This window comes from Budorcas taxicolor, chromosome 21, assembly GCF_023091745.1.
Source record: "Budorcas taxicolor isolate Tak-1 chromosome 21, Takin1.1, whole genome shotgun sequence".
In the NCBI taxonomy this organism is placed as follows: Eukaryota; Metazoa; Chordata; class Mammalia; order Artiodactyla; family Bovidae; genus Budorcas; species Budorcas taxicolor.
In genome coordinates, this window is record NC_068930.1 from 29,914,793 (window position 1) to 29,941,843 (window position 27,051).

The 27,051-nt window shown below is 44.4% G+C and overlaps 1 protein-coding gene across 1 annotated transcript; it reads right to left on the reverse strand.

Annotated features, from left to right (window-relative positions):
- Nucleotides 1–1,538: 1,538 nt before the first annotated feature.
- MTHFS (methenyltetrahydrofolate synthetase) lies at nucleotides 1,539–26,070 on the reverse strand. Its single transcript, XM_052659956.1, has 3 exons — nucleotides 25,914–26,070; nucleotides 9,883–10,144; nucleotides 1,539–1,946 (listed from the first exon to the last, which is right to left on the reverse strand). The coding sequence occupies exons 1-3, from the start codon at nucleotides 26,031–26,033 to the stop codon at nucleotides 1,723–1,725; spliced, it is 606 nt and encodes a 201-aa protein (XP_052515916.1). The 5' UTR covers nucleotides 26,034–26,070; the 3' UTR covers nucleotides 1,539–1,722.
- Nucleotides 26,071–27,051: the final 981 nt, after the last annotated feature.

A 27,051-nucleotide genomic window follows, 5' to 3' on the forward strand; every position in this document is an offset into this window, starting at 1 on the left:
GAGACATGGGTTTGATCCTGAGTTAGGAAGATCCCCTGGAGAAAGGCATGGCAACCCACTCTAGTATTCTTGCCTGGAGAATCCCATAAACAGAGGAGCCTGGTGGGCTACAGTCCATAGTGTCTCAAAGAGATTGAAGAGACTGAGCTCGTATGCATGCTCAGAGGCAGAATCAATGGGACCTGGGGACAGGTACAGTGTGGGATGTGAGTGAAAGAGCAGCACCCTGGAAGCCTCCTGGGTCTCTGGCTATAACCAGACTTCCCCCATGAGACTCCTGTTCCCTGGCTGTGACGCCATCTACCAACCATCAGCTCAAATCTCATCTCCTGAGCAGACACTACCAATCAACAGAAATAATGTCTAGCTTGCAGGACACCAGATCTTTTTTTTTAAATCTACTTATTTAATTGGAGGCTAATTACTTTATAATATTGTGGTGGTTTCTGCCATACATTGACATGAATCACCCATGGGTGTACATATGTCCCCCATTCTGAATGCCCCTCCCGCCTCCCTCCCATCCCATCCCTCAGTGCTGTCCCAGTGCACCGACTTCAAGTGCCCTGTTTCATGCATCGAACTTGGACTGGTCGTCTATTTCACAGATTGTGATATACATGTGTCAATGCTGTTCTCTCAAATCATTCCACCTCACCTTCTCTCAGAGTCCAGAAGTCTGTTCTTTATATCTGTGTCTCTTTTGCGGTCTCACATATAGCGTCATCATTACTATCTTTCTAAATTCCATCTATATGCGTTAATATACTCTATTGGTGTTTTTCTTTCTGACTTACTTCTGTATAACAGGCTCTAGTTTCATCCATCTCATTAGAACTGATTCAAATGCGTCCTTTTAAGACACCAGATCTTAAATTCATCAGTGACTGACACCCGGAACAGCAGAGATGGGAACACATTAGCCAGATTTAAATATTTAAATCATAAATGGTTTTAGTCTGTTGTCCATCAAATGTTAGAAAGCGTCAGACATGATTTCCGGTTGAGTAAGTGAAGCCATGATAAAAGTGGAGAATATTCTTGGGGAACTTTGAATGCAAAGCAAACTCCAAATCATTTAGTAATTGCTGGGTCTCTGTGTGCCTGCCAGACTGACTCAGACCCCTGACAGGACCTCATGACAGTGTCCATTCCCCATAAGTTTCCTTTCCCCTCACACTCTGAGTTAGAGCACAGCGCCTCATGAATGTTCAACTTACACTTCAAAGCAGAACCAGGGATTCCCTAATGGCTCAAATGGTAAAAAAAATCTGCCTGCAACGTGAGAGACCTGGGTTCAATCCCTGGGTCTAGAGGAGGTAATGGCAATCCACCCCAGTATTCTTGCCTGGAGAATCCCATAGACAGGGGAGCCTGGCAGGCTATAGTCCATGGGGTCACCAAGAGTCAGGCTCGACTGAGCAACTAAACCACCACCACCACAAAGCAGAGAGACCAACCTGAGACATTAAGGCCAGAAAGTTAAATTTAAAATCACACGGTGGTAGTCTCCGTTTTAATCAATGTCCTATTACACACACGGCTATTGATTTTAAAAACTGGTTTCATGTTAGGTGTATCTTACATTGAAAACAATACAGCCCATATTCACATTAGTATGCAATTTCCACTAATTTCTGACAAAGAGAAAATACACGTATTCGACTTTTTTCTGGCACAAAACCTTGATTATTCAGCTGCAGTCGTCAGAGCCAAAGGTGCTCAGGAGTCTTCGTAAAGCACTTCGTCTACCCTCACATCGTTCTCATCCACCGGGACCTGGAGGCAGATCTGCTCTTTGAAAGCCAAGGCCAGGGTGTAGGGTTTCACGTCCTGGGACTGCAGACAGCGCTTCAGGTAGGTGTCATAGTAGCCCTTGCCCCGTCCCAAACGGTTGCTCTGTTTGTCGAACCCGAGACCTGGCACGAAGATGAGGTCAAGTCCCCCTGTGGAAAAGAGGAGCAAATTTATAAGGAAGGTTAATATGGACCGGGACTAGGGCCACACCAGGTACCCACTGACTGGAGAGGGGCCAGCTACTGTATTTGTGATTGATGAGGCCACAGGCAATATCCATGTCACCAAGAGCCTGGGCCAGGAGAGGGAGGCACAGTACGTGCTACTGGCCCAAGCCCTGGATCAGACCGCCAACTGACCCCTGGAGCCCCCATCAGAGTTCATTATCGAGATGCAAGACGTCAGTGACAACCCACCCACCTTTCTCCTCGGGCCCTACCATGGCACAATGTCCAATGTGGGCAAGAAAAAACCGATCACTTCCCGATTTGGTTTTTGTTTTGCAATGACACCCTTTTTTTTTTTTTTTGGAGCACAGCTGCTTTACAATGTTGTATTTCTGCTGTACAGCAAAGTAACATATGTCTGCTCCCACGTGGATCTGCCACCCTCAGCCGTCTAGGTCATCAGAGAGCACCGAGCTGAGCTCCCTGTGCTATGCAGCAGCTTCCCACTAGCTCTCTATTTTACACATGGTGGTGTGTATAACGATTGATAAATGATGTCTATTTTTCCTATGATTTTTAATGAAATACACGATCCCTGTAGAAAATCCGAAAAAACTAAAAAGACAAAGAAAGAAATAAAAATTACTCAGCAACTAGTAAGCCCATCATCCATCCTCTGGCAGTTCTTTCAAGTATGCATGCTAAGTTGCTTCAGTCGTGTCTGACTCTGCGACCTCACGGACTGTAGCCTGCCAGGCTCCTCTATCCATGGGATTCTCCAGGCAAGAATACTGGCGTGGGTTGCCATGCCCTTCTCCATTTTTCATGCACACATGTACAAAAATGCCAGATTCCCAGGCCCTATCCACACCTAGTTAAAGAGAATCTCAAGACTTCCCTGGTGATCCAGTGGCTGAGAGGCTGCTACCCCTATACAGGTGCCCTGGATTCTATCTCTGGTCAGGGAACTAGATCCTATGAACCACAATTAAGAGTTCACATGGCTCAACTAAAGATCCCACATGCCACAACTAAGACCTGGTACAGCCAAATAAATAAAATAAAAATAAATGTTAAAGAAGATAAACAGAATCTCCAGGGATAGGGCCTAAGTCCTTTTTCTCTTAATTTCTTTCTCTAAGCATACAGATGACCCTACACACACTCCTGCCAAGTTTGGGAGTCAGTGTCCCAGGGCGCTGACAACTGGCAGAGTTGGAGAGGGTCAGAGGGAAGTCAGGAAGGACAGAGCTCTTGTCAAAGTTGATTAGCAGCAGTAGGGTGAGCTGTTAGGAGGGCTAAGCTGACCGTTTTCATCTCCCCTCTTACAGAAGCGGGGAGGCCAAATTGTCCTGCTTTCCTGGATTCACATGAGTGCGACCTTTGACCTATTCAGGAACATTCCGAAGGTACCAGATGGGGTCCCATGGTTGGTCCTCTGGCTGGAACTCTCCCAGGGACACAAGGACCAGAACTGGCCACGGCCTTGTCAGCACAGGGCTCAGAGAGGAAGGCAGGGTCTTCAAAGTTACAAAAAGCTGCCCACAGTTGGAGGTTTTCAGAAGGCCACAAAGGTCGTGAGGAGCTCCGTAGACTCTGTGAGGTTCAGGGAGTGACCCTCCAGCCCCTGGCGGGGAGCTGGACACACCAGCACTGCTCGCAAGCAGCAGCACACACCCAACCCAATCATCTACCAGGTGGCCATCCTGTACTGAGCCTCAGCCTTCTGAGGGCTGTCCTGGGGGGGTCCAAGTGACCTCCAGCTTAGCAAGGACTGACCACGCATGCAGTGTTGCTGGCAAAGATGTACCAGCAAGGGCTGGGAGCCATGAATTCTTTGGAATGGGCTGTTCAGGGTAGAGGTGTTCAGACTGCCAGCCAGGCTGGGCCCCCACTATCAGCAGCTGTTCTGACTTCCTGCAGAACTGCAAGATGAACTCAGCTTCTCCTGGGCACCCAGCACACCTGTCAACCCCTGCCTGCAAAACCTGGCTGAGCACACCTCCAATGACAGGCATGACCTTCTTGGGGAAGGTCATCTGGAAGGTCACCTTCTTGATGACCTGCTCATCAACACCTGCTCATCTACTCTAATTCCAACTTGCTATAGGGCTCTGGCCACTGATCGTCACCTTCCCTCCCTGTCCCTGCTCTGCTCATCTCTCTCTCAGGAATCACAGTGACTTCTGGCTCAGACTCCGCCCCTTCCAAGTCTTCCTCCTGAGCTTAAAGTTCAGCTCTGTCATCACACCCAGAACATACCTGCACGCATCTTTTCCTCCGTTCCTTTGCGGACCCACATCACAGAACATAAGGAAAGAGTTTCCCATAGAAGGAAGTGGAAATAATGTCAGTAGCTGGCAAAAAGGACAGTAACGTGCAGACAGGACAGTATCGTCAGAGTCAGCAACAAGGGAATTGGCAGGCTAAGGTTAACTTTGGGAAATGGGGCAGACGCTGAGCTGTAGAATTCATCGACACCCCCTGCCCCCTGGCAAAAAAATAAAAGCCCAGGACCTAGGCCCTGAAAGAAAATGAGGAAAGAAGATTCTCTAAAGGCCTTGATTTATTCTTGAGACTGAAAGTACACACTAGGCACTGAGGATTCAGTTAACCTTCACAAAACATCCTTTTTACCTCTGGCCAAGGAGGCGGCAGTTGGGCCACAGACACCTCTTAGGATGCTCTGAATTCAGACTGTCCATCCTGGGTTTTGCAGGACAATATAATCAGCTTGGCCAGAGGACTCCCTTTAATACTAAAGAGAAAGCTGAAAACAGTAAGTGTGAGAGTCCGGCAGTTAAACGGAGCTTTCTAACACTCCTTTCAACATATCCTATGCATAACCTTCTCTCTCTTTCTCCTTGCTCTTCTTGCTAAGTTCAGTGTCCTGGCCACATCTCCCACAAAGTCCTCTGCAGGAACATGATAAACTTCTCCATGCCAGCTCTGCATACTGCCAGAAACCTCAGCTCAGCTTTTTGAAGATGGCATTTCTCCTGGAATTCCAACTGTCATCCCACCTCCAGGCCCTGCTGGTCCCAATCCATCCTTCACCATGACTCCCCATGCCCCAAAACTCTCTGTCAGTAACAATCTCCTAAAGGTAACATCCACATCCTTAACTGGGTGCACAGCCACGACACTCTCACCCCAATCACCTCACCCATAGCATCGCCCATTACACTTGGGCGATCCTAGATAAATGGATAGATTCCTTGTCCAACACACCTGCCCCACGATTTCCTGATTTTGCTCTTGGGATGCTCTTTTCCATGTCTGTAAATAATCTTTTTATTTTTTAACTTTTTGTTATGGGGTATTGTCAATTAACAATGTTGTGATAATTTCAGGTGAACAGAGAAGGGACTCAGCCATACATATACATGTATCCATTCTCCCCCAAACTCCCGTCCCATCCAGGCTGCCACATAACATTCAGCAGAGTTCCCTGTGCTGTACAGTAGATCCTTGTTGGTTATCCATTTTAAATATAGCAGGGTGCCTATGTCTAATCTTTTCATCATTTTGTCTAATCATAACAGTCCTCACGGACCTCAGTGAAATGTCCATCCATCCATCCCTGCCCACACAGTCTGGTGTGACCAGCTCGTATCCTACACTGCAAGGTGCCCGTGGTCCACTAAGTAGGTGGAATCCTTTCCCCTACCTCTGGGAACAGTTTTTGTGGTTCCCTGGAAAGACGCTGATCTCCGTTCTAATTACTATGAAGGGAAGAATGAGAGTGAAAGATAAAATAAGACATCCCTTGATCATATTTATCTAAGTTTCCTGACTATACTCAAGTAGCTACCTGTTCAGATCATCCTATGCAACATCTGACTCTTATCCAAAGTCCAGCTTCTAGAAGAGTAAAAGAAGCACAGAAGCTAACATTTGTGAAGTGTCTACAATGTGGCAGGCACCAATCTATACCCCAGGGACAGAAGGATGAATCACATAAGCTGATCAGTTCATCTACCTGGTGAGGCAGGAGGGCAAGTATTACTACCATCCCCTGAAGAAAGAAACATACACAGTACTCAGAGAGGTCTAACTGCTCCTTCAAGGCATTCAGCTCACAAGAAATGAAGCTGAGGGCTTGCAGTCCAGGTGGATTCCACAGCATACACTGCTCCTGCTGCTGAAAGGCACAGGTGACCTCAGTCTAACGGACAGAGGACAAGAGCAAGCACCTAAGAGGGGGGTGCAGGGTGCAAGATATGCTACTGTTGTTGTCTGGTCGCTCAGTCCCTCATGTTCAACTCTTTTGTGGCTCCATGGACGGTAGCCTGCCAGGCTCCTCTGTCCATGGGATTCTCCAGGCAAGAATACTGCAGTGGGTTGTCATTTCCTCCTCCAAAGGATATTCTTGACCAACCCAGGGATCCAATCCATGTCTCCTGTGGCTCCTGCATTGCAAGCAGATTCTTTACTGAGCCACCAGCGAAGCCCATCATGGATGGATATAATATCAAATATTATACTACGAACAAAGCTAGAAGGGATGATGGAATTCCAGTGGAGCTATTTTAAATCCTGAAAGATGACGCTGTGAAAGTGCTGCACTCAATATGCCAGCAAATTTGAAAAACTCAGCAGCAGCCACAGGACTGGAAAAGGTCAGTTTTCATTCCAGTCCCAAAGAAAGGCAATGCCAAAGAATGTTCAAACTACCGCACAATTGCACTCATCTCGCACGCTAGTAAAGTAATGCTCAAAATTCTCCAAGGAATTTGAACCGTGAACTTCCTGATGTTCAGGAATACATGAACCGTGAACTTCCTGATGTTCAGGAATACATGAACCGTGAAATTGCTGATGTTCAAGCTGGTTTTAGAAAAGGCAGAGGAACCAGAGATCAAATTGCCAACATCTGCTGGATCATGGAAAAAGCAAGAGAGTTCCAGAAAAACATCTATTTCTGCTTTATTGACTATGCCAAAGCCTTTGACTACATGGATCACAATAAACTGTGGAAAATTCTGAAAGAGATGGGCATACCAGACCACCTGATCTGCCTCTTGAGAAATCTGTATGTAGGTCAGGAAGCAACAGTTAGAACGGGACATGGAACAACAGACTGGTTCCAAATAGGAAAAGGAGTACGTCAAGGCTGTATATTGTCACCCTGCTTATTTAACTTATACGCAGAGTACATCATGAGAAATGCTGGACTGGAAGAAACACAAGCTGGAATCAAGATTGCTGGGAGAAATATCAGTAACCTCAGATATGCAGATGACATCACCCTTATGGCAGAAAGTGAAGAGGAACTAAGGAGCCTCTTGATGAAAGTAAAAGAGGAGAGTGAAAAAGTTGGCTTAAATGCAGCCATAAAATTAAAAGACGCTTACTCCTTGGAAGAAAAGTTATGATCAACCTAGATAGCATATTCAAAAGCAGAGACATTACTTTGCCGACTAGTCTAGTCAAGGCTATGGTTTCTCCAGTAGTCATGTATGGATGTGAGAATTGGACTGTGAAGAAGACTGAGCGCCGAAGAATTGATGGTTTTGAACTGTGGTGTTGGAGAAGACTCTTGAGAGTCCCTTGGACTGCAAGGAGATCCAACCAGTCAATTCTGAAGGAGATCAACCCTGGGATTTCTTTGGAAGGAATGATGCTAAAGCTGAAACTCCAGTACTTTGGCCACCTCATGCAAAGAGTTGACTCACTGGAAAAGACTCTGATGCTGGGAGGGATTGGGGGCAGGAGGAGAAGGGGACGACAGAGGGTGAGATGGCTGGATGGCATCACTGACTCGATGAACGGGAGTCTGAGTGAACTCCGGGAGTTGGTGATGGACAGGGAGGCCTGGCGTGCTGCGATTCATGGGGTCGCAAAGAGTCGGACACGACTGAGCGACTAACCTGAACTGAACTGAACTGAACATATGTATGACTGAATCACTTTGCTATACACCTAAAACTAACACAATACTGTAAATTAACCATATTTAAAATTTTTTAAAATAGGGTTGGGAAACTGAAAGAGATTTAGAGTGGCTGGAATTCAGATGATAAAGTAAGGGAGTAGAAAGATGTACAAAAGGAAAGAATAGCAAGGCTCAATCAGGAAGAGTCTTGGATTTTTTGCTTCATTTTTAATTTTTTGGTCACACCTTGCAGCATGTGGGACCTTAGTTCCCTCACCAGGGATCTAACCTGCACCCCTTACACTGGAAGGTGGCCTCTAAACCACTGGACCTTCAGGGAAGTCCAGGCAGAACCTTGTTAAGGAATGTTTACTTCAAAGTAAGGGCAGCAGAAAGTCAATGAAAGACTTTAAACTGGGGAGAGAAGAAGTTAACTTTGCATTTCAGAAATCATGTTGCAATGACTATATAAATAATATGACTGAGAGGGAGGACAGAATACAAGGCGTGGAGAGGAAGAAGAGTTGGGAGGCTATTATAATACCCCAGACAAGGGGGTATGGTGGCTTGGACTGCAGTGGGATAAGAGAGAAGTGGACAGATTGAATAAGTATTAATCCTCAGGGGTTTCCCTGGTGGCACAGTAGTAAAGAACCTATCTGCCAATGCAGGAGACCTGAGTTCAATCCCTGGATCAGGAAGATCCCCAGGAAAAGGAAATGGGAACCCACTCCAGTATTCTTGCCTGGGAAATCTCATGAACAGAGAAGAATGTTGGGCTGCAGTCCATGGGGTCACAAAGAGTTGGAGACAACTTAGTGACTGAACAACAAGAAAAATCACCAGGAGTTGGCAATGGGCCACACATGGAACATGCGAGAAAGAGAAAAGTCAAGGGTGATCTTGAGACTCCTGACACGGTCAAGTGGGTGCGTGATGGTACTAAACACTAAGAGAAACACAAGACAGGAGGCATGAGGGAGCACGATTCACTTCAGAACATGTTGTATGTGATATGACCCTGGGACGCCCAAGTAGCTGACAAGTCTGTGCTGGAGACACAAATGCTTATTGCATTAATCGTAATGTACTCATTACCAGACTTCCCTGGTGGCTCAGACGGTAAAACATCTGCCTACAATGTGGGAGACCTGGGTTCAATCCCTGGGTTGGGAAGATCTCCTGAAGAAGGAAATGGCAACCCACTCTAGTATTCTTGCCTGGAAAATCCCATGGACGGAGGAGCCTGCAGTCCATGGGGTCTCAAAGAGTCAGACACAACTGAGCGACTTCACTCACTCACTCATTACCAGACAGACTGCAACTGAAACCACGGAAAATGCAGGGTTTTTTTTTTTAATTTAGCTGCGCTGGGTCTTTGCTGCAGCACAAGGGTTCTTCCTACAACCGGAGGGTTTAGTTGCCCCAAGCCATGTGGGATCTGTTTCCCAACCAGTGATTGAACCCGCATCCCCTGCATTGGAAGGCGGGTTCTTAAACACTGGACCTCCAGGAAGTCCTGGGAAACACAGTATTATTTAGGAAAGATGTATTATCCAACCCAGAAGTTCAGGGCAAGAGTCTGTGGAAAGGAACAATACCTTCGTCCTGCTTAGTCACTCAGTCGTGTCTGACTCTTTGTGACCCCATGGACTGCAGTCCGCCAGGCTCCTCTGTCTATGGGATTCTCCAGGCAAGAAAGGTGGAGTAGGTTGCCATTTCTTTTCCCAGGGGATCTTCCCGACCCAGGGAGCGAATCTAGGTCTCCTTGCATTGTAGATGGATTCTTTGCCAACTGAGCTACCAGGGAAGCCCTGAACAATACCTTGATGCTTTCCTATTACAGTTGACATGTCACAGCTTACAGAGGGCATCTCACCGTAAGTCAGGTTAGGTGGGTGGCTTGGAACTTAAGTGAAATTCATCCCTGTAGAAAAAGTCACCCTCCCGACTCAACCACGACAAGCGGATCAGAGGTCTAACAAGCCTATGCAGCAGGACAGCATCCTAACATGGCAGTTCTAATACTGTAATGCTCACCTGTTGACAAGGCCTCCTCCAGAACCTCATCCTCACCGGGCTGCTGAATGTTCCAGGAAGTTCTGGGCAGTGAAGCGATTTCCTCTGGCGATGCTAACTTCACCATATCCATGTGACTGCTCTGCAGCTGGTACCGCGGGATAAAGCAGGTTTTGCCTTGTCGGAAAATGTCCTTGATGATCTCCTCTGTCTCAATTTCATCTGGCATGCTCAGAAAGATGGACACTCTTTTGGACTTTTGATATTCACTATGGGTAAACACCTAAGCGAGAAATGATACTTTTTAAAACAAGTGGCTCCGCTTAACAGTTTTAACACTTCCTCCCTTTTCTCTCAGCCTTCTCCAGACTTTTTAACCAAAAACAAACACACAAACAGTGGGGTGATACAATACGGCAAATAATATTGCATCCCGAAGCCTGACTTTTACTTCTGGACCCAATGCTTACTTCTCTGATCCCGTAACACCTCTCTGGCACATCTACTCTTTGTTGTTGTTGTTGTTTTTCAGTCTCTAAATCGTGTCTGACTCTTTGGGACCCCATGGACTGCTGCACGCCAGACTCCCCTGCCCTCCACTATCTCCCAGAGTTTGCTCAGATTCATGTCAGCTGAGTCGGTGATGCTATATGACCATCTCATTCTCTGCTGGTCCATTCTCCTTTTGCCTTCAATCTTCCCAGATCTTTTCCTACTCTAGCAGATGCAAAATTTCATTAAAAGGTCACGGTGGGACCCTGCTGTCTAAAAATATGGAAAATTCCAAACTTGACCCCCACCACTGGGAGGGAGGTGGGTAGTGCCAATGGGTAGAATGGGTAGTGCCCATTCTAGCAGACTTGTGTGTCTTTCCCTGAGAGTCTCTGCTTTAACTCTGAACCTTGGCTCTCACAAGCTTGTTTTCTTTTCCTCTGTGGCTGTTGTTGTCATTGTTTTAATATTTATTTATTTGACTGTACCAGATCTTAGTTGCAACATGTGCGATATTTAGTTGTAGCATGTGGGATCTATTTCCCTGACCAGGGATGGAACCCAGCCCCCTGCATTGGAAGCACATAGTCTTAGGCAATGGACCACCAGAGAAGCCACCCTCAAACCCCCAACCAGCACAAGTTTCTTTACTCCCTAGATTGTCAGGCTTCTCTCCTCTCAAATTCCACCACTTAAGCCCAATTCAAGTCCTAACTTTTCCTGACTTCTGCAGAACCCTTACTATGTGTAGTCACTATAGAACCTAACAGCTATGTGCTATCATAAGTCAATTATTCATTGTTTTCTGTGTCCTAAACATAGCATCCTAGCCAGTCTATAAAATCCCTGGGGCAGATGACATACCATACAATTCTGTTGGCACTACCTACCCCCCTCCCAATTGCTAAAGCTCTTCTATTCGAATGAATGTTAAAATGTTAACAAGACAAGGACTTCTATGATGGTCCAGTGGTTAAGACTTCCACCACAGGGGGCAAGGGTTGATCCCTGGTCAGGCAACTAAGATCCCACATGCCACAGTTGTTGCTGTTCAGTCGCTCAGTCGTGTCCAACTCTTTGCAACCCCATGGACTGCAGCATACAAGGCTTTCCCGTCCTTCATCATCTCCCAGAGTTTGCTCAAACTTAGGTCCATTGAGTCAGTGATGCCATCCAACCATCTCATCCTCTGCTGTCCCCCTTCTCCTCCTGTCCTCAATCTTTCCCAGCATCAGGGTCTTTTCCAGTGGGTCGGCTCTTCACATCAGGTGGCCAAAGTATTGGAGCATCAGCTTGGGCATTATTCCTTCCAATGAATATTTAGGGTTAGTAGGTGCACCAAAATTTTTTTTAATAATATAAAAAATAAAAGTGTTCACAAAAATGGAAGGTGGGGGTCCTGGAGAAGCAAAGGCCCTCTAAAATGAGTGCCATGTTGTGTTAATAAGAAGGAGGACCTGGGTGAAAGCATTCTTTTGTACTCAGTTTAACAAGAAGCAGAAGCAATGGGCGCTTTGCTCACTATAGAAATGTTAATAATCCCAGAACATCCCTAGTCTCTGAAGTTAGCCCTCAGCTCCCTTTTTCTTCCTTTTCTGTTCTTCCCTGTTCTCCAAGCTAAGAAGGAAAAGTGACTGCAAAGGTGGCTTATAAATATGAGTGCCAGAAAAACACAGGCACAGAATACCCAGTTATCCCTAATAAAAAGGGACACAGAGTTAAGTAGACAAAAGCACACCAACCCAGTGCCAAGGAAGGAAGCTAACTCCATCTTTCTGAGCAGTTACAAAGCTGTTATCAGGCCCGAAGTGGGCAAAGCAAGTGGAACTCTAAGACCTGGACACTGGGCAGACCTGAGGCTTTTGGCACCCAAGTACTTTCTGGGAAAGTTAAGTGTCTCTCTTGGGCTCTTTAAAGCAGAACATAGAAAATCAAAACCTGAACAAGCAGTAACAAACATCAGTTAAAATTCACTGTGAGACTGTTAGGGGAAGCACACTGATTGAAACCGTCCACCCTGGCCAGGCACCATAGTAACCATTTGCATGAGTTGTTTTATGACAGGAGATCCTGATATGGAATATGGAACTAATAAGCCACCACCAACCGGAAGAGTTTGGGAAAGGTCTAAAGGAGACACAGCTTATCTGTCCAATTCCCAGAATCCCTCTCGCTAGCATCCATCTTGGCTGAGAGACACGTGCGCCACCAGGAAAGACTCTGAATTAGAATGATTGGCCAAAGATCACCCAGAAACTAATCCCATCACCATAAAACCCAAGACTGCCATCACCATAAAACCCAAGACTGCGAGCCAAGTGGCAGAGCTGTTCTCCTGGGTTCCCTTACCCCCTGCTCTCCACCCAGGTGCCCTTTCCCAGTAAAATCTCTTGCTTTGTCAGCACGTGTCTCCTCGGACAATTCATTTCCGAGTGTTAGCCAAGAGCCCAGTTTTGGGCCCTGGTAGGGGTCCCCTTCGGAGAAGGCAATGGCACCCCACTCCAGTACTCTAGCTGGGAAAATCCCATGGATGGAGAAGCCTGGTGGGCTGCAGTCCATGGGGTCGCTAAGAGTTGGACACGACTAAGCGACTTCCCTTTCACTTTTCACTTTCATGCATTGGAGAAGGAAATGGCAACCCACTCCAGTGTTCTTGCCTGGAGAATCCCAGGGACGGGGAAGCCTGGTGGGCTGCCGTCTATGGGGTTGCACAGAGTCGGACACGACTGAAGCGACTTAGCAGCAGCAGCAGCAGCAGGGGTCCCCTTTGCTGCAACAAATGGCGACTCTGGCGGGGATTCTTCTTCATTGAGACTGACATCCTGACCACTCGGGGTACTCAGGGGCCAGCTTGCCTGCCCATGGACCAGACCCAGCGGCCATAACTGGGACCCTTTTGTCCCTGGTCTCTTCCTGACGTGGACAACTGGCCAGAGTGCCCCGACCGGTAAGGAACAAGAGACTTTATTGACCTCTCTCCCCTACCCTCTCTCTTTCCTCTCCTTAACCCTTCCTATCCTTCCCTGTTTTTCTAGTCCCCCGGTCCTGGACGCAGGAATCTGGTCGAAGGGCCTCAGCTTGAACTGAGGATTGGAGACTGATCACCTCCTCTTGGCAGAGAACTCGAATTCTGGTTCTGGTCTGGTCTGATTTCTGGTAGGGCCGAGTTCCCATCCTCCCTTCTCTGGAGGCCCAGGGTAAAGTCCCATAATGCCTGGGTATCTGCAGGTGTCAGGAGACGTCTGTAAGGCCACCTCTTTTGCCCCCCCCCCACCACTTCCTCCCCCTTCTTTCAACCTGGCTTCCTTTCCTCTCTTTGAAATCTTTGAAGACCCGAGATATTTTCCTTTACTCTGTTAGTACTTGGATCTGAAGTTGTGTCTCTATAGGAGGTTTTCTGAGAGACTGTATTCTTATATTTAAGGGAGTATCTGATGAGGACTGCCAGGTTTATATGTGTGTGTTTTAACTCTGTGTACTGTGTTGTGATTTTTGATGGCCATTTTGCTTTGTCTGGCCACCATTTGGTTTAGACCTGCCGCCATTTGTTAGAACTTGATTTTCTTCCCCTGTGCCTTGAGACCAGGGCTCTCAGGAACACTTATCTAGACCATCTCTAACCCCTGAGACTGAGGGAAAAGGGGGAAAAGACTTTACAATTTTTATTTATTTCAACTGTTTTTTTAATAAACTAGTAAATTTTATATTGTAATATCTAATTCATGACTAAACTAAGAAAATGAAGCTAGATCTTGTGTTGTGTCTGTCTAAATATGTCTTGGTATGTCTTTGTCTCTGGATAGTATTTTTGAGGTTAATTTGTAAATGAGCTCTATTTATTTGGCTTAAAGAAAAGTAAGTGCTTACAAATCAAATAATTCTAAATTAAACAATAAATTCCAGGTTCATGTGAACTGGGAAATATTCAGTATTAAACACCTGATATTAATGTTTGTTTGTTGACCTATCTAATATAAACATGTCTTAGAGTAATTAACATTAAGTAGAATATTTTCATTGTACCTGGGTTTAATATAAATTAATATTATCATATCTGTTACAAGTTTATCAACAAGGAAATTACCTCAAGTGAAGAAACTTCTAAAAAAATGTCAATGAGATATGAGCTTTTATATAAACTCTTAAGAATAATTATTCTTTAGAAATATCTGTCTAAAATAGTCTCTCCAGATTGGCGTAACTTAAATTTCTAAGGGTTGTGCCAAGTGTGCTAAGTGTTGGAAGTCTATTGAATAGTTAGGTCATTTCCAAATAAAATAAGGTTTTGAAACATTTACTACTAAACACTAATTTCCTTTAAAGACAACTAAAGAGATTTGGGACTATAAATGAATAATGTTTGTTGCCATCCTAAAATGTTCTAAGAAAGCAAGGGTTTTAGAAATTATCACTGGTATTTATGCTCACCAATCTATAAAATGCTAATATAAAAGTTAGTTCTTGTTTGCTAAAGGGAAGTAGGAAATATGTTTTCAGTAAAAAAAAAAAAAAGGTATAAAAAATACTAAAAAGTTATGCATGATCAGGATTTTCTAAAATTGGATTACAATTAGTTAGATAAATGGATTTTGTTAGAAATGACACAGCCATCAAAAAACTGGTTACAGTCAACTAGGTCCAAGATGGCGGAGCTGACTTTCACTAGACCTTGAGCCTTGCTATTTACTCCTATTTTGACATATCAACACGCTAAATGATATACCCACCAACACTGACTAAATCTGACCAAATGTTCTAAACCCTTTTAATTGATCTTTTTGATAAAACTTCCTAAATCGAATTCTTTTGAAGTTCTTTTGACCTCTAGCTAACTTTGGGGTGCTTCAGAGGGCCCCTGAAATATCCCAAGGAGAGATATTAAACTGTGTTTATTTGGTTGGTTAAATTACATGGAAAAGATTATCAAACGAGTAATAAATCCACTCATGTTATAATGTATGGTAAAATTACTAATACAGATATCCTAGAAATTATATGGAGTTCTTAACATTCTGATATATCCTGGTATTCTAATGGAAAACCTGATAACTACACAAAAGTTAGCAGAAGGTCTGAATGAACCAGCAAATATGCTTATAACTTTTATGGTCTCTATCTAAAAAATTACGGGTTTGAATCTTCTTATGTTTTCTGGGAATAGGGAAAACCTTTCTCTCAAACTAATTATGATAATACTTTGGTAAAATTATATGTTATAAAAAAAATTATATTTTCTCTCTATCTAACTCCTCCAGAAATTGGAAACTCTTAGGTTTCCAGTAAGTTTATCAAATGAGTTAGGAAGGTTATCTCACTAACAGGTACAAAAATCTCAAGGAATTTTTGAGACCTTAAAAGGGGAAAAATCCACCTAGATTTGTTAGGCAAAATCTGTGATAAGCCTTTGGTGTAAGTTTCCCAGCACTGTTTTATTTTAAAAATTCAATCTGAGACTCTATAAACGTTTCAGCAAAATAAAAAGTCTATGATCAATTATGGTTATATAAATCATCAGACCAAAATTAGTAAGAACAGACCTATTTTGCAAACAAACTAGCCTTAATTTGGTTATATTTGATAAAAAAATGAGGGTAATTTTAGGGGGGAAAAAAGGATGTTTCAATAAATGTTAAATCCCAGTTTGTTAATGGAGGTCTGCATCTACTAAGACTCATTTCTTGGATAGTTTTTTGCTGTTATGTGATATTAATGTAAAATTTAATTGAATTCTTAAAGGACACCCTAAGTTTGTTTCTGAAGCTTATCTCAGTAATCTCTCTTTGGATGAAGATCAGATGCCTCATGACCTACAACCAGTATTGGAAAAAGACATAATTTTAGGGCCTATCTCCAACCTGGATGGAAGGACTTTTTTTATCAGGTACTCTTAACTAGCTCATGCATGAAACTGAAGAGAAATTAACTTTTAGATTAATTCCCACTTCCAAAGGCCACTACACTGGATTGGTCTATAGAGAAGGCAGCTGACCTGATCTCTCCTTAAAATGATGCTCAAGCAGAGGAGAAACTACACTACACCAGGATGAGAAGATGACGACATCAGAGGTAGATAGCTTGTCCAAGATGCTGGACCTGATTTGTATGATCATTTATAATGTTTTCTTGACTTCTTAGACATTTGCATACAAATCAAATGCTTTTCTATCATAGACCTGATCCGATGCTAGTTTTAGAAATCAATCCAATTGTTGGGTTTGTGGCCAATTACCTGTGTCTAGTTCTGGGTTACCTTGTTAAATTTCTCTACTATAAGACTCTAACTGGTTGGCCCTGAGAAAATTTACTAAAATATATATATATATATAGTCATATCCAGATCACTGTGATATTACTAGATGGGATCCCCTCACCAGGCCAATTAATAATGCCTGCTCTGACTCTGGCCATAAATTTGAGCTTTCTTCTATTATTCAAGCTCAAACAGATCAACAAGCAAAGTTTCAGCAAAGGAGGAAAAAACATCTCCCACAATTATAGGATGGATTTATATAGATAACACCAGGCTATGGTAATTTAGGTTTAAAGGCTCCTCTATGTTGGAAACAATTAAATCATACTAAAGATGATCAGTCTAGTAACACCAGAAAACTGGGCTATGTGCCTTATAGACAGTGCCAATATATAATTTCCCTGGAAGATAAAGATTCGTACAGAGTAGGCTAAGTACAATGACCTGTGATATACTGAGCTACATCTAATGGAAGCTCTTAAGTCTTACTTGTGACTTTACTAATACTGCTGGCTATGTTATTTGTATTTCACCTGTTTTACAAAATTGCTGTTTCTTACACTGCCAAATGCGTGACTGAGGCCTGTGATAAAATAATATATAATTCCATATGAGATCAATGATGGTAACAGTGTAACTCTAGATATGGGAAGAAGCAACAAGAGGGAATGTTTTCCTGGACCAAGAGGCTAGTAAGACAGGTGGTCCAGAGAATTCTGGATACTGTTTTATGGCCTAGTCCAGTAACAGCACATTGAGTGGCCTGTCAACAAAATCTTTGCCAAACCTGAAAATGGACATTCTCAGCACCATGGGATAAAATAGTCATGAAATGCCTCCCTCAAAATCATGGTCAAGTTTATAACCAAAAAGGGGCTCTGCCAACTGAAAACTGGTACTTGCCATCTACATCTACAAAGAGTAAATCATGGCCACTGCAACTGCTGACTTTCAACTCCCCTGAAAGGAGTTCAGGGTGAAAATCAAGAATGAGGCACTCCGTGCTCTGGGAAAAACTGGCAAAACAGGCCTTCAGGTAGTTAGATCTTTTCCAGAAAAGATTTTACGAGTTCCAATTCTTGCATCTTCTCATACGTAGAAAAACACTGACGTCATTAACGGTGAAATCTGCTTTGGCTATTAAGAAAAAGTTTACAATTAAAAGTCAAAATAGAGTAGCTATGGCTCAAACATTCTGGGAAATAACTAGGTGATGCTATGGGTGTACTTTCAGATTAGACCTTGTATTGCTAAACACGAGTTTTTTGAGTCACGTCAGGCTTGGATGTCACCATTCTCAAAACAATGTCTGCTGGAGGCTAGTAACTTCTACCTCGCTGCTGCTGCTGCTAAGTCGCGTCAGTCGTGTCTGACTCTGTGCGACCCCGTCCCTGGTATTCTCCAGGCAAGAACATTGGAGTGGGTTGCCATTTCCTTTTCCATTGCATGAAAGTGAAAAGTGAAAGGGAAGTCGGTCAGTCATGTCTGACTCAGCGACCCCATGGACTGCAGCCTACCAGGCTCCTCCGTCCATGGGATTTTCCAGGCAAGAGTACTGGAGTAGGGTGCCATTGCCTTCTCTGAACTTCTACCTTACTTTTTATTTTTTTCTACCTTACTTTTTATAAAACTGGGCAACTGGCTACCTGGCTACAAGTCCCTCCGAAGTGCCAGGTCCAGACTGGGTTTCAGGCCTATTCTTCTAAAAAGAAGTGACATTTATTTTGTCTATTAAAATTCCAGTTATCCCTCCTCCAGCTACTTCTAATTGGGTCTGTTACAACAAAATGGCAGACCAAGAGTCAGATCTGGGACTGGGAACTCAGGAATACTTCCAATTCAGTGTCTATTCTCCAAGCTGGGGCAGTCCTATGCCCCATTTTGACAGGAAGTTATCACAGTCATAGTTGCCCAGTTCCCTAAATACAAACTGAGCAGGACTCTGTGGGGCTCTGGAGTACAGATCTGTTGTGTGTTCTCCATTTCTTATCTGTAAGATATAGGCTTCATTCAGCCTCCTTGACTTTCCCTGAGTTCCAAAGGGTGGATTCAAACAATTGCTAATCAGGGAGGGGAGGGGTTACAGAAACAGGAAAAACAATCAAATGGTGGTACAGTCTTGAGATAGGGTCCTGGTTCCTACTCAAAGAAATATGCATAACAATGTCTTTGAGTTCTACAGAACTGTAACCCGTGTGTGTGCGTGTGTATGTGCCCGTGTGTGCGTGTGTGTGCGCACGCGCGCGCACATAAGTGCTCGGTCCTGCCTGATTCTTTCACAACCCCATAGACTGTAACCCAGCAGGCTCCTCTGTTCATGGGATTTCCCAGGTAAGAATACTGGAGTGGGTTGCCATTTCCTTCACCAGGGGATGTTTCTGACCCAAGGATAGAACCTGCATCTTCTGCATTGTCAGGTGGGTTTACCACTGAGCCACCAGAAAAGCCCTGGATAGGACAATATTTACAGATAAGAGCAACAAATTACAACACTGGGAGAACAAGGATGTAGGTCAGACAAGAGTCCGTTCTTACCACAGAATTCCAAAGTGGCTACTAAAAGCAAAGGAAATCCCCACTTTAGTGATCACACCTTCATTCATAAATATGTACAGACAATAAAGGTTCATCAAACATTTTAGAAAGCCAAACACTAATTAGAAGGATTTTTTAAAAGGGGAGGTGAGGAGAGTGATCCAGCAGGAAACAGATAATTATAATTCAGAGAACATGGATTTTTTTTAAAAAATTCTAATTAGTCTTCTCAGACAAGTTCAAGAAGATAGATGCATCTATAGGGCAAAAAAAAGCTGCTTTGGAAAGAAAGCAGATAATTTTTTTTTAATACTTGGAAATTAAAATTAAGATTACCAAAATTAAAACAATTCAGAAGTGGGACTTCCATGCTGGTCCAGTGGCTAAGACTCTGTGTTCCCAATGTCCTGGGTTCCATCCCTGGTCAGGGAACTAGATCCCACCTGCTGTAACTAAGTCCCTCCTGTGTGCTTAGTCACTCACTTGTGTCTGACTCTTTGCGACCCCATGGATTGTAGCCTACCAGGCTCCTCTGTCCATGGGGATTCTCCAGTCAAGAATATTGGAAGTGGGAGGGGGGTTCAGGATGGGGAACATGTACACCCGTGGCGGATTCATGTTGATGTATGGCAAAACCAATATAATATTGTAAAGTAATTAGCCTCCAATTAAAATGAATAAATTTATATTAAAACAAACAAACAAACAAAAAAGAATATTGGAGTGAGTTGCCATGCCCTCCTCCAGGGGATCTTCCCAACCTAGGGATCCAACCCAGGGATCCAACCCAGGTCTCCCTCATTGCAGGCAGATTCTTTACCATCTGAGCCACCAGGGAAGCAGTCCCAGCACAGTTAAATAAATAAATACTTTTTAAAAAAGAAAGAAATTGGCACATAGGATATAAGACAAAATGAGTACTGGGCACTAATTTCCTCATCTTATTTGCTGAGGAGTCAAACTACAGCACAAAGTTTGATTTCTTTACTATATGTCATTTTCTGGTAAAATCCTAAATAATTTTTTTTAAGTTTCTCTGTCAACAAGAATATGCCTACTTTAAAATTACTGGAGAAAGACATCATTTAATACTTTTATTGTATTGTACACACATTATGGCAAATCACTGTTCTAGTCCGAGTACGTTGATATTTTGGGCCTTGATCCATGGTTGGTCATGAAACAACAGTGAGTTATAATCAGCAAATGAAACAGAAAATATTAGAGTTCATCATATACAGTAAGAGTTATGAAATCTTTGGTTATGAAACAGATGTCTTACATGAGTACATCTGGGTATATGTGCTCAAGTATATTTATTACTGAGAGCTGTGGGTCTCTCCTCAGATGCCAGTGCTCAGCTGTCCAGTGTATTGTCTCTGTATCTATATATATATACCGGTGGTCCTGTCTCTATATGGCTCCTATTCCCACCTGGAGTGTTTTGTTTCTAATGTACCATAAGACAAAGAAACCAAATTGAACTCATCTTTATTTTCCCCATGCCCCTCCAAAATCTACTCCAACACCTACATTCCTTGCACCTAGTAATGTTAAAAACCCTTTATCAGGACTTCCCTGGTGGTCCAGTATTTAAAAATCCACCTGGCAATCCAGGGAAAGCAGGTTCAATCCCTGGTTTGGGAGCTAAGATCCCACATGCTGGGGAGCAACTAAGCCCATGTACCTCAACTAAGACCCAACACAGCCAAATAAGTAAGTATTTAAAAATAAATAAACAAAGATTTACCTCCAGCTCTAAATTCTGAAATCATAAGTGACTCCTCTTTCCCAGTACTTTCTAATGTCATCCAATTAACTGCCCAATCCTGGTGGGTCTCACTGCATAGTCTCCCATTCACCTGCCTTTTTCCCCTCAGCTTCACCATCCACACCCTTGTTTATAGCTTTATTATCTCTCATCCAAACTATCACAACAGCCCCCTACTGCCCTCTATATATTTTTTCTTCATTCTTCCATCCCCAACCTATTTTCCAAAAGTGCTGCCAATATTCTCTTCCTTCAGGATTTATCAATACATCCCTTAGCCACTTCTTCAATCCTCACCATAGGTCTTGCAAGGATGGCATTATCCCTCTTACAGATAAGGAACCAGAGGCTCAGAATGATTAAGGGATTTGTCCAAGGCCCTAGGCAGCTGAAATGCAGTGTAGCCAGATTAAATCCAGATCTGCAGAGCTCCAAAATCCATGTTCAATTGTGCCTTTCCTTCTCTTGCCAAAATATTCCTGTACATGTTCACCCATCCCACGTTCCCTTCACCTGACAAAATTCATCTTGTACTACAAAAAACATCTCAAACATCTCCCTATAGAAGGAAAGCCTTCTGAGACCCCCTCCCCTAAGTTATATTTCTACAATTGATGTTTACCAGATTATCTGAAAGCACTGGACTTCTTTATTCACATGTCTGTTTCTTCTTCCACTCTGCTCCTTTAGAGCAACAATCCTATCTTTTTCATCCTATAACTAAGTATATGGCAAAGTATGGGCCACAGTAGGGTTCAATATGGGCTTCCCTGGTGGCTCAGAGGTAAAGCCTGATGGCTTCTTCAGTGCAGGAGACATGGGTTCTGTCCTTGGTCCAGGGAGATCCCTGGGAGAAGGAAACAGCAACCCACACCAGTATTCTTGCTGGAAAAATTCAATGGACAGAGGAGCCTGGCGTGCTACAGTCCATGGGGTCACGAGTCAGACATGCCTTAGCAACTAAACAACAACAAAGGGTTCTGCCAGAGCATGAGGAGTCCCGCCTGTGGCAAAGGTCATGAGGTTAAGGGGCCCGACAGGCAAAGGCGAGTCAGGCCTTAAGGGAGCCTCGCTGGATCTGCTCGTGCTTCTGCCCCAAACACCAGAGTTTGCCTGCCTTGCTGCATTATGCCTTTCACCTACACTTCTGACATTATGGGGGGCTATTCTCCACCACCTCTCTCTGAAAAGGAGTTAACTTAGGACTCCAGTTATTAAATCTCCTGGGTGTGACAAGGGTGTTTCAGTCCAAAAACCTCTCTGCTGGCAGGCTAGCTTGTGTGACAGGATTATCCACACTCTTGCTACTACATACATGATTGTTTACAACCTCTCAACCATAAACAGCACAGAGAGTTTGGAGTATTTTGAAAGTCTTAGTTAGCATAGCATTTTTCTAAAGATAAAAATCATGTTGGTGAAGGGTTTCATTGCTGAGTTAATGATTGCTGCCAGGCCTCCATATCCTTAGGCGCCTGGGAGTATGTTAATCGATATAACTGGAATGTAGAAAAAGAAATATAGTAGTTTTGATGTTAGCAATACTAGACTTTTGAGTTAATGAATTTTCTCTTTTGTTATAGATCACTGTACTCCTCTTTCTTTGTTATAAATCATTGTGTCCTTGCTATGTAAAAATGTAACTTTATCACTATCTTAAGACTAAACAGATCTTAAGGGGAAACAAGTTTTCTGATCGATTAACCTTTATTGATAGAAAGAAAGGTGGGGCCATAAAATGTTAATCGGTCTCCAGACCAGAAGATATTGTAAAACAAACGTAAGACCCTTGTAAGAACAAAGATATGCTGAGAACACATTTATCTCCATGTATAACTAAAAGTATAAAAGTGGGCCTGGAAAATAAAGAAACGGACCAGTTCCTGGAAAGACTGGTTTCCCCCATGTGGTCTTTTCTCATTCTCTTCTTTTCTGGCTGAATTCCGATCTGGAGCATGGAGGCTCGCCATGTCTACTTACTTGCCCTGGTTTCTAAGACCCACGCGAGAGGGAGCCCAAGGCGGGGCATCCTCCGCTATTCAAGCAGGAGCCGGTGGCCTACATAGGTGGTGCAAACTCCTTGTCTTGGAGTTTTATTGGTTTTCTGCATAAACCAAGTTATTCAGCCTCTTTTCTCCACTTATTTTCCTACTACACTATTTCTTTCTAATCTCCCTCCATATCTTTAATTAAGCAGTTAATTCCTCAGACGCGGACGCCATCCCCGCTTCAAATTCCCTGGATCCACCTGGGCTGGACCCCGACAGGGTTCAGTATATGTGAATTAATTAGCTAAATTTTAAGCACCTAGAGTAAGGATAAGATGATATGCGTCTCCACATTCACTAAAGCAACCAATGCCTTCCTCATAATCACTAAAAATACTGAGTTTGAATAAACCAACATCTGCATAGACATCATCTGCATAGACCCCCCCCACCTCATGCACACCTATATACACAAAGAGTGGAATGAAATGCTTGTATTTGCTTTACTGTTTTAACCCATAGGAAATTTGAGAAACTAATGGATGGTATATTAGTGAAGGGTAATTAAGAAATTCTTATGGCACATCTAATTTCAAGGCACATCAAGGAAAAGAAGTTAATTCCAAATATAACATTGGTATATAACATCCTGATAACATCCAAATATAACATCCAGATGTTGAGGAAGATGGATCACTAGTTTGACACAGAATCACTAATATTTAGTTATTCATAGGACACTCATTTTTCCCCTCTCTAGTGTCCAACAAAAACCAGTCTCACAGACACCTTTGGCACATGCCTCTGGGACAGGATCTATCGACTGTTTTACTGATAAGAAAAACTGGTATCATCACATGAACAAAGTATTAATACACAGCAAGTTAATCTGTGAAAGTAACAAACTGGAGGCATCATAACCAAGAGACAGGAAACCAGACTCAGTTCCCTCATCTCTCCTGCGTCCTATCTTCTTGAGCAGGCTGAGTATGAGAATCAGTTCTTTCTGTCATTAATTCAAAAATGTACTTAACGTTCACCTACTGCGTGACACAAGGATAGGGCCGAGGCCACAGAGACAGGGCCCAGCCCTCCACAGGTTCCGAAGGGCTTCCATCCTTGACCATCTCTGCACCCTATTTTGCAGGTGCTCCTCTGAAGTAATCGTATCTTTCTCTGGTCATTTTACTGCTACGGACTCTTTTTCATAACTTTTTTTTTTCCAGCCACATCACGAAGCATGAGGGATCTTAGTTCTCCAAGACCAGAGATCAAACCCATGGCCTGCTTTCGGAGGCCGCAGTCCGAACTATCTGAAGTCCCTGTAATTCTTTAACAGTGCATAAGCTGGAATCAAGATTGCTGGGAGAAATATCAGTAACCTCAGATATGCAGATGACACCACCCTTATGGCAGAAAGTGAAGAACTACAAAGCCTCTTGATGAAAGTGAAACAGGAGAGTGAAAAAGTTGGCTTATAGCTTAACATTCAGAAAACTAAGATCATGGCATCTGGTCCCATCACTTCATGGCAAATAGATGGGGAAACAGTGGAAATAGTGTCAGACTTATTTCGGGGGGCTCCAAAATCACTGCAGATGGTGGAATCAGCCATGAAATTAAAAGATGATTACTCCTTGGAAGGAAAGTTATGACCAACCTAAATAGCAAATTCAAAAGCAGAGACATTACCAACAAAGGTCCGTCTAGTCAAGGCCATGGTTTTTCCAGTGGTCATGGATGGATGTGAAAGTTGGACTGTGAAGAAAGCTGAGCGCTGAAGAATGGATGCTTTTGAACTGTGGTGTTAGAGAAGACTGTTGAGAGTCCCTTGGACTGCAAGGAGATCCAATCAGTCCATTCTAAAGGAGATCAGTCCTGGGTGTTCTTTGGAAGTGTCACATGAGTGTATGTGCCTCGATTCTTTGTCTCGTCACAACAAAGATTTGGAGTGATGGACATTAAAGCCCCCTCAGCGTGTCACAGCTCTCAGGTCTTGGATAGACCGTGTTATACCTCTCAGGTCTCAAATGGACCGTTATAGCTCTTAGAAAAATCAGTGTTACAGCTCAATGTTACAGCTCTATTTTATTTAGAAGATAGCAGGAAAATCCATCTTTCAGGCGTGAGGGCACGTGGATCTAAAGACACGAGGAGAAGAGCACCCTAGCCTGCGGGGGAGAGAGAGAGAGAGAGAGAGAAAGCTAGCTTTGGCTCCTCTATTTATATGTTTATCTCTCCCTGGGCCAGTCCTATGTAAACTGGGCCAGCCTGGAGTGTTGTTTTACCTGAGGTCCTCACTCTGGTCCTGGGACCTTCTTTTGTTTCATTTTCGCGGGCTCTTCCCTTCCTTATCTTGTAGCCACCGCCATTTTGGACTCCTTTTCCCTGTTCTACCTACCTATCAGAAGGACTGATGCTAAAGCTGAAACTCCAATACTTTGGCCACCTCATGCAAACATTTGACTCAATGGAAAAGACTCTGATGCTGGGAGGGATTGGGGGCAGGAGGAGAAGGGGACCACAGAGGATGAGATGGCTGGATGGCATCACCAACTCGATGGACATGAGTTTGAGTGAACTCCGGGAGTTGGTGATGGATGGGGAGGCCTGGCATGCTGCAATTCATGGGGTCGCAAAGAGTCGGACACGACTGAGCGACTGAACTGAACTGAACTGAAGGTACCTTGGACCCAGGTGGTCCCGCCCTCCAGATCTTTCTGTTCTCACGCTGCTCTTGCCTCAGCACCCTGTCACCCACCTCCACCGTCTCCCTCACAAGGCCCATAACACTCCATGTTGAGCTGATTCCCTCCACACTGTGCCCAACAATACCCCACAACCATCGTGGGACTTGCGCGCGCTCACGGGGACCAGGCATGAGCGCGCTCAGCGGACGTGCGCGCGGCGGGCGGACGTGCGCGCACCCAGAGGGCCGCGCCTGCGCAGATCCGCAGGTCTGGCGTGGCTTGGCTGCAGCCCCGGCGCTGCGATGGCTGTCGTCGCGGTCTCTCACCTTCTGGGCCAAGAGGTGGGACTGGCGCAGCCGCTCCTCAGCGCTCAGCGCCCTCAGACGCTGCTTCAGCTCGGCCCGCAGGCTCCGCTTGGCGCCGCTCACGGCCACCGCTGCCGCCATCTCCTGGTGCGACGCGGCCCCCGTCCGCACTCCGCGAGGTCCGCCGGCCCAAGGGAGGGTCCTGGCGCGCCCCCACCCCCTCCGCTTCCGGCCCCAGGCGCACCACGCCTCCCGCCCTTGCCACCCGGCATCTTGCAGCCTTCGCGATCGATGCGCGCCCCACCCCCAGCAGATGAAAGGCAAGGGCTTCCCTGCTGCTCGCTGGCTCTGCACCGGTGACAGGTCTACACGCCTGACCTCTCGGCCTGGGGTACTGCTGAAAGCACGAAAGGAGCACTGTAGGGCCCCCCTGTACACAGACACACACACACACACACACACACACACACACACACACACACACCCTCCCTCTCTCTCTCTCTCTCTCTCTCTCTTTCTCGATTCCCTGGGTGCCATGGCCCCTGCAAGTACTGGGGCCTGAAAAAGCAGAGGCAGGTAGAGTTGAGAAAGTCACATGACATGGCAGTCCTACTAGCTAAAGGGAAAATGACCATTTTTGTTTGTAATAACTCTGAAACTGTGTAACTCAGATCAGGACCAGAAACCGTGATCTGTTAACTGAGAGCTTAAACCTAGCCTCTGGTCTTAAAGAAGTTCAGGTTCTTGATGTCTCATTGTGGAAAGAATTAAGAGAGAGATGAAGTGAAAGGTAAGAAGTGGATTTATTTGAAGACAGTCCACAGAGTGTGAGCCCGCTTAGAAAGCGAGAGCAGCCTCAGGGTTCAGGGGTTACCAGGTTGTCACTTTTTATAAGGGTGGGAAAGACTAATGAGTAGGAGGCCTATTCCAGCTATTGTGGGAAAGGGGTGGGGATTTCCAGAAAGTGGGCTACTGCCCACTTTTTGACCTTTGTGGTCAGCCTTGGAACTGTCTTGATGTTGGTGGGTGTGTTATCTACTTTCTGATGTGTTGTAATGAGCCTATACTGAGGCTCAAGATCTCTTGAGATGGGCCATCTTGGATCTATTTGGTTCTAATCTAATCAGTTTATGTTTTGTCCTTGAGCTGTGTCATTCTG

Bases quoted from the DNA above. Each gene is read 5' to 3' on its own strand.
- MTHFS (XM_052659956.1), bottom strand. From the start codon at position 26,033: ATGGCGGCAGCGGTGGCCGTGAGCGGCGCCAAGCGGAGCCTGCGGGCC. The intron at 10,145-25,913 runs GTGAGAGACCGC...TTTCTCGCTTAG, and splicing joins CCCACCTCTTGGCCCAGAAG to GTGTTTACCCATAGTGAATA. The intron at 1,947-9,882 runs GTGAGCATTACA...TCTTTTCCACAG, and splicing joins GGAGGAGGCCTTGTCAACAG to GGGGACTTGACCTCATCTTC.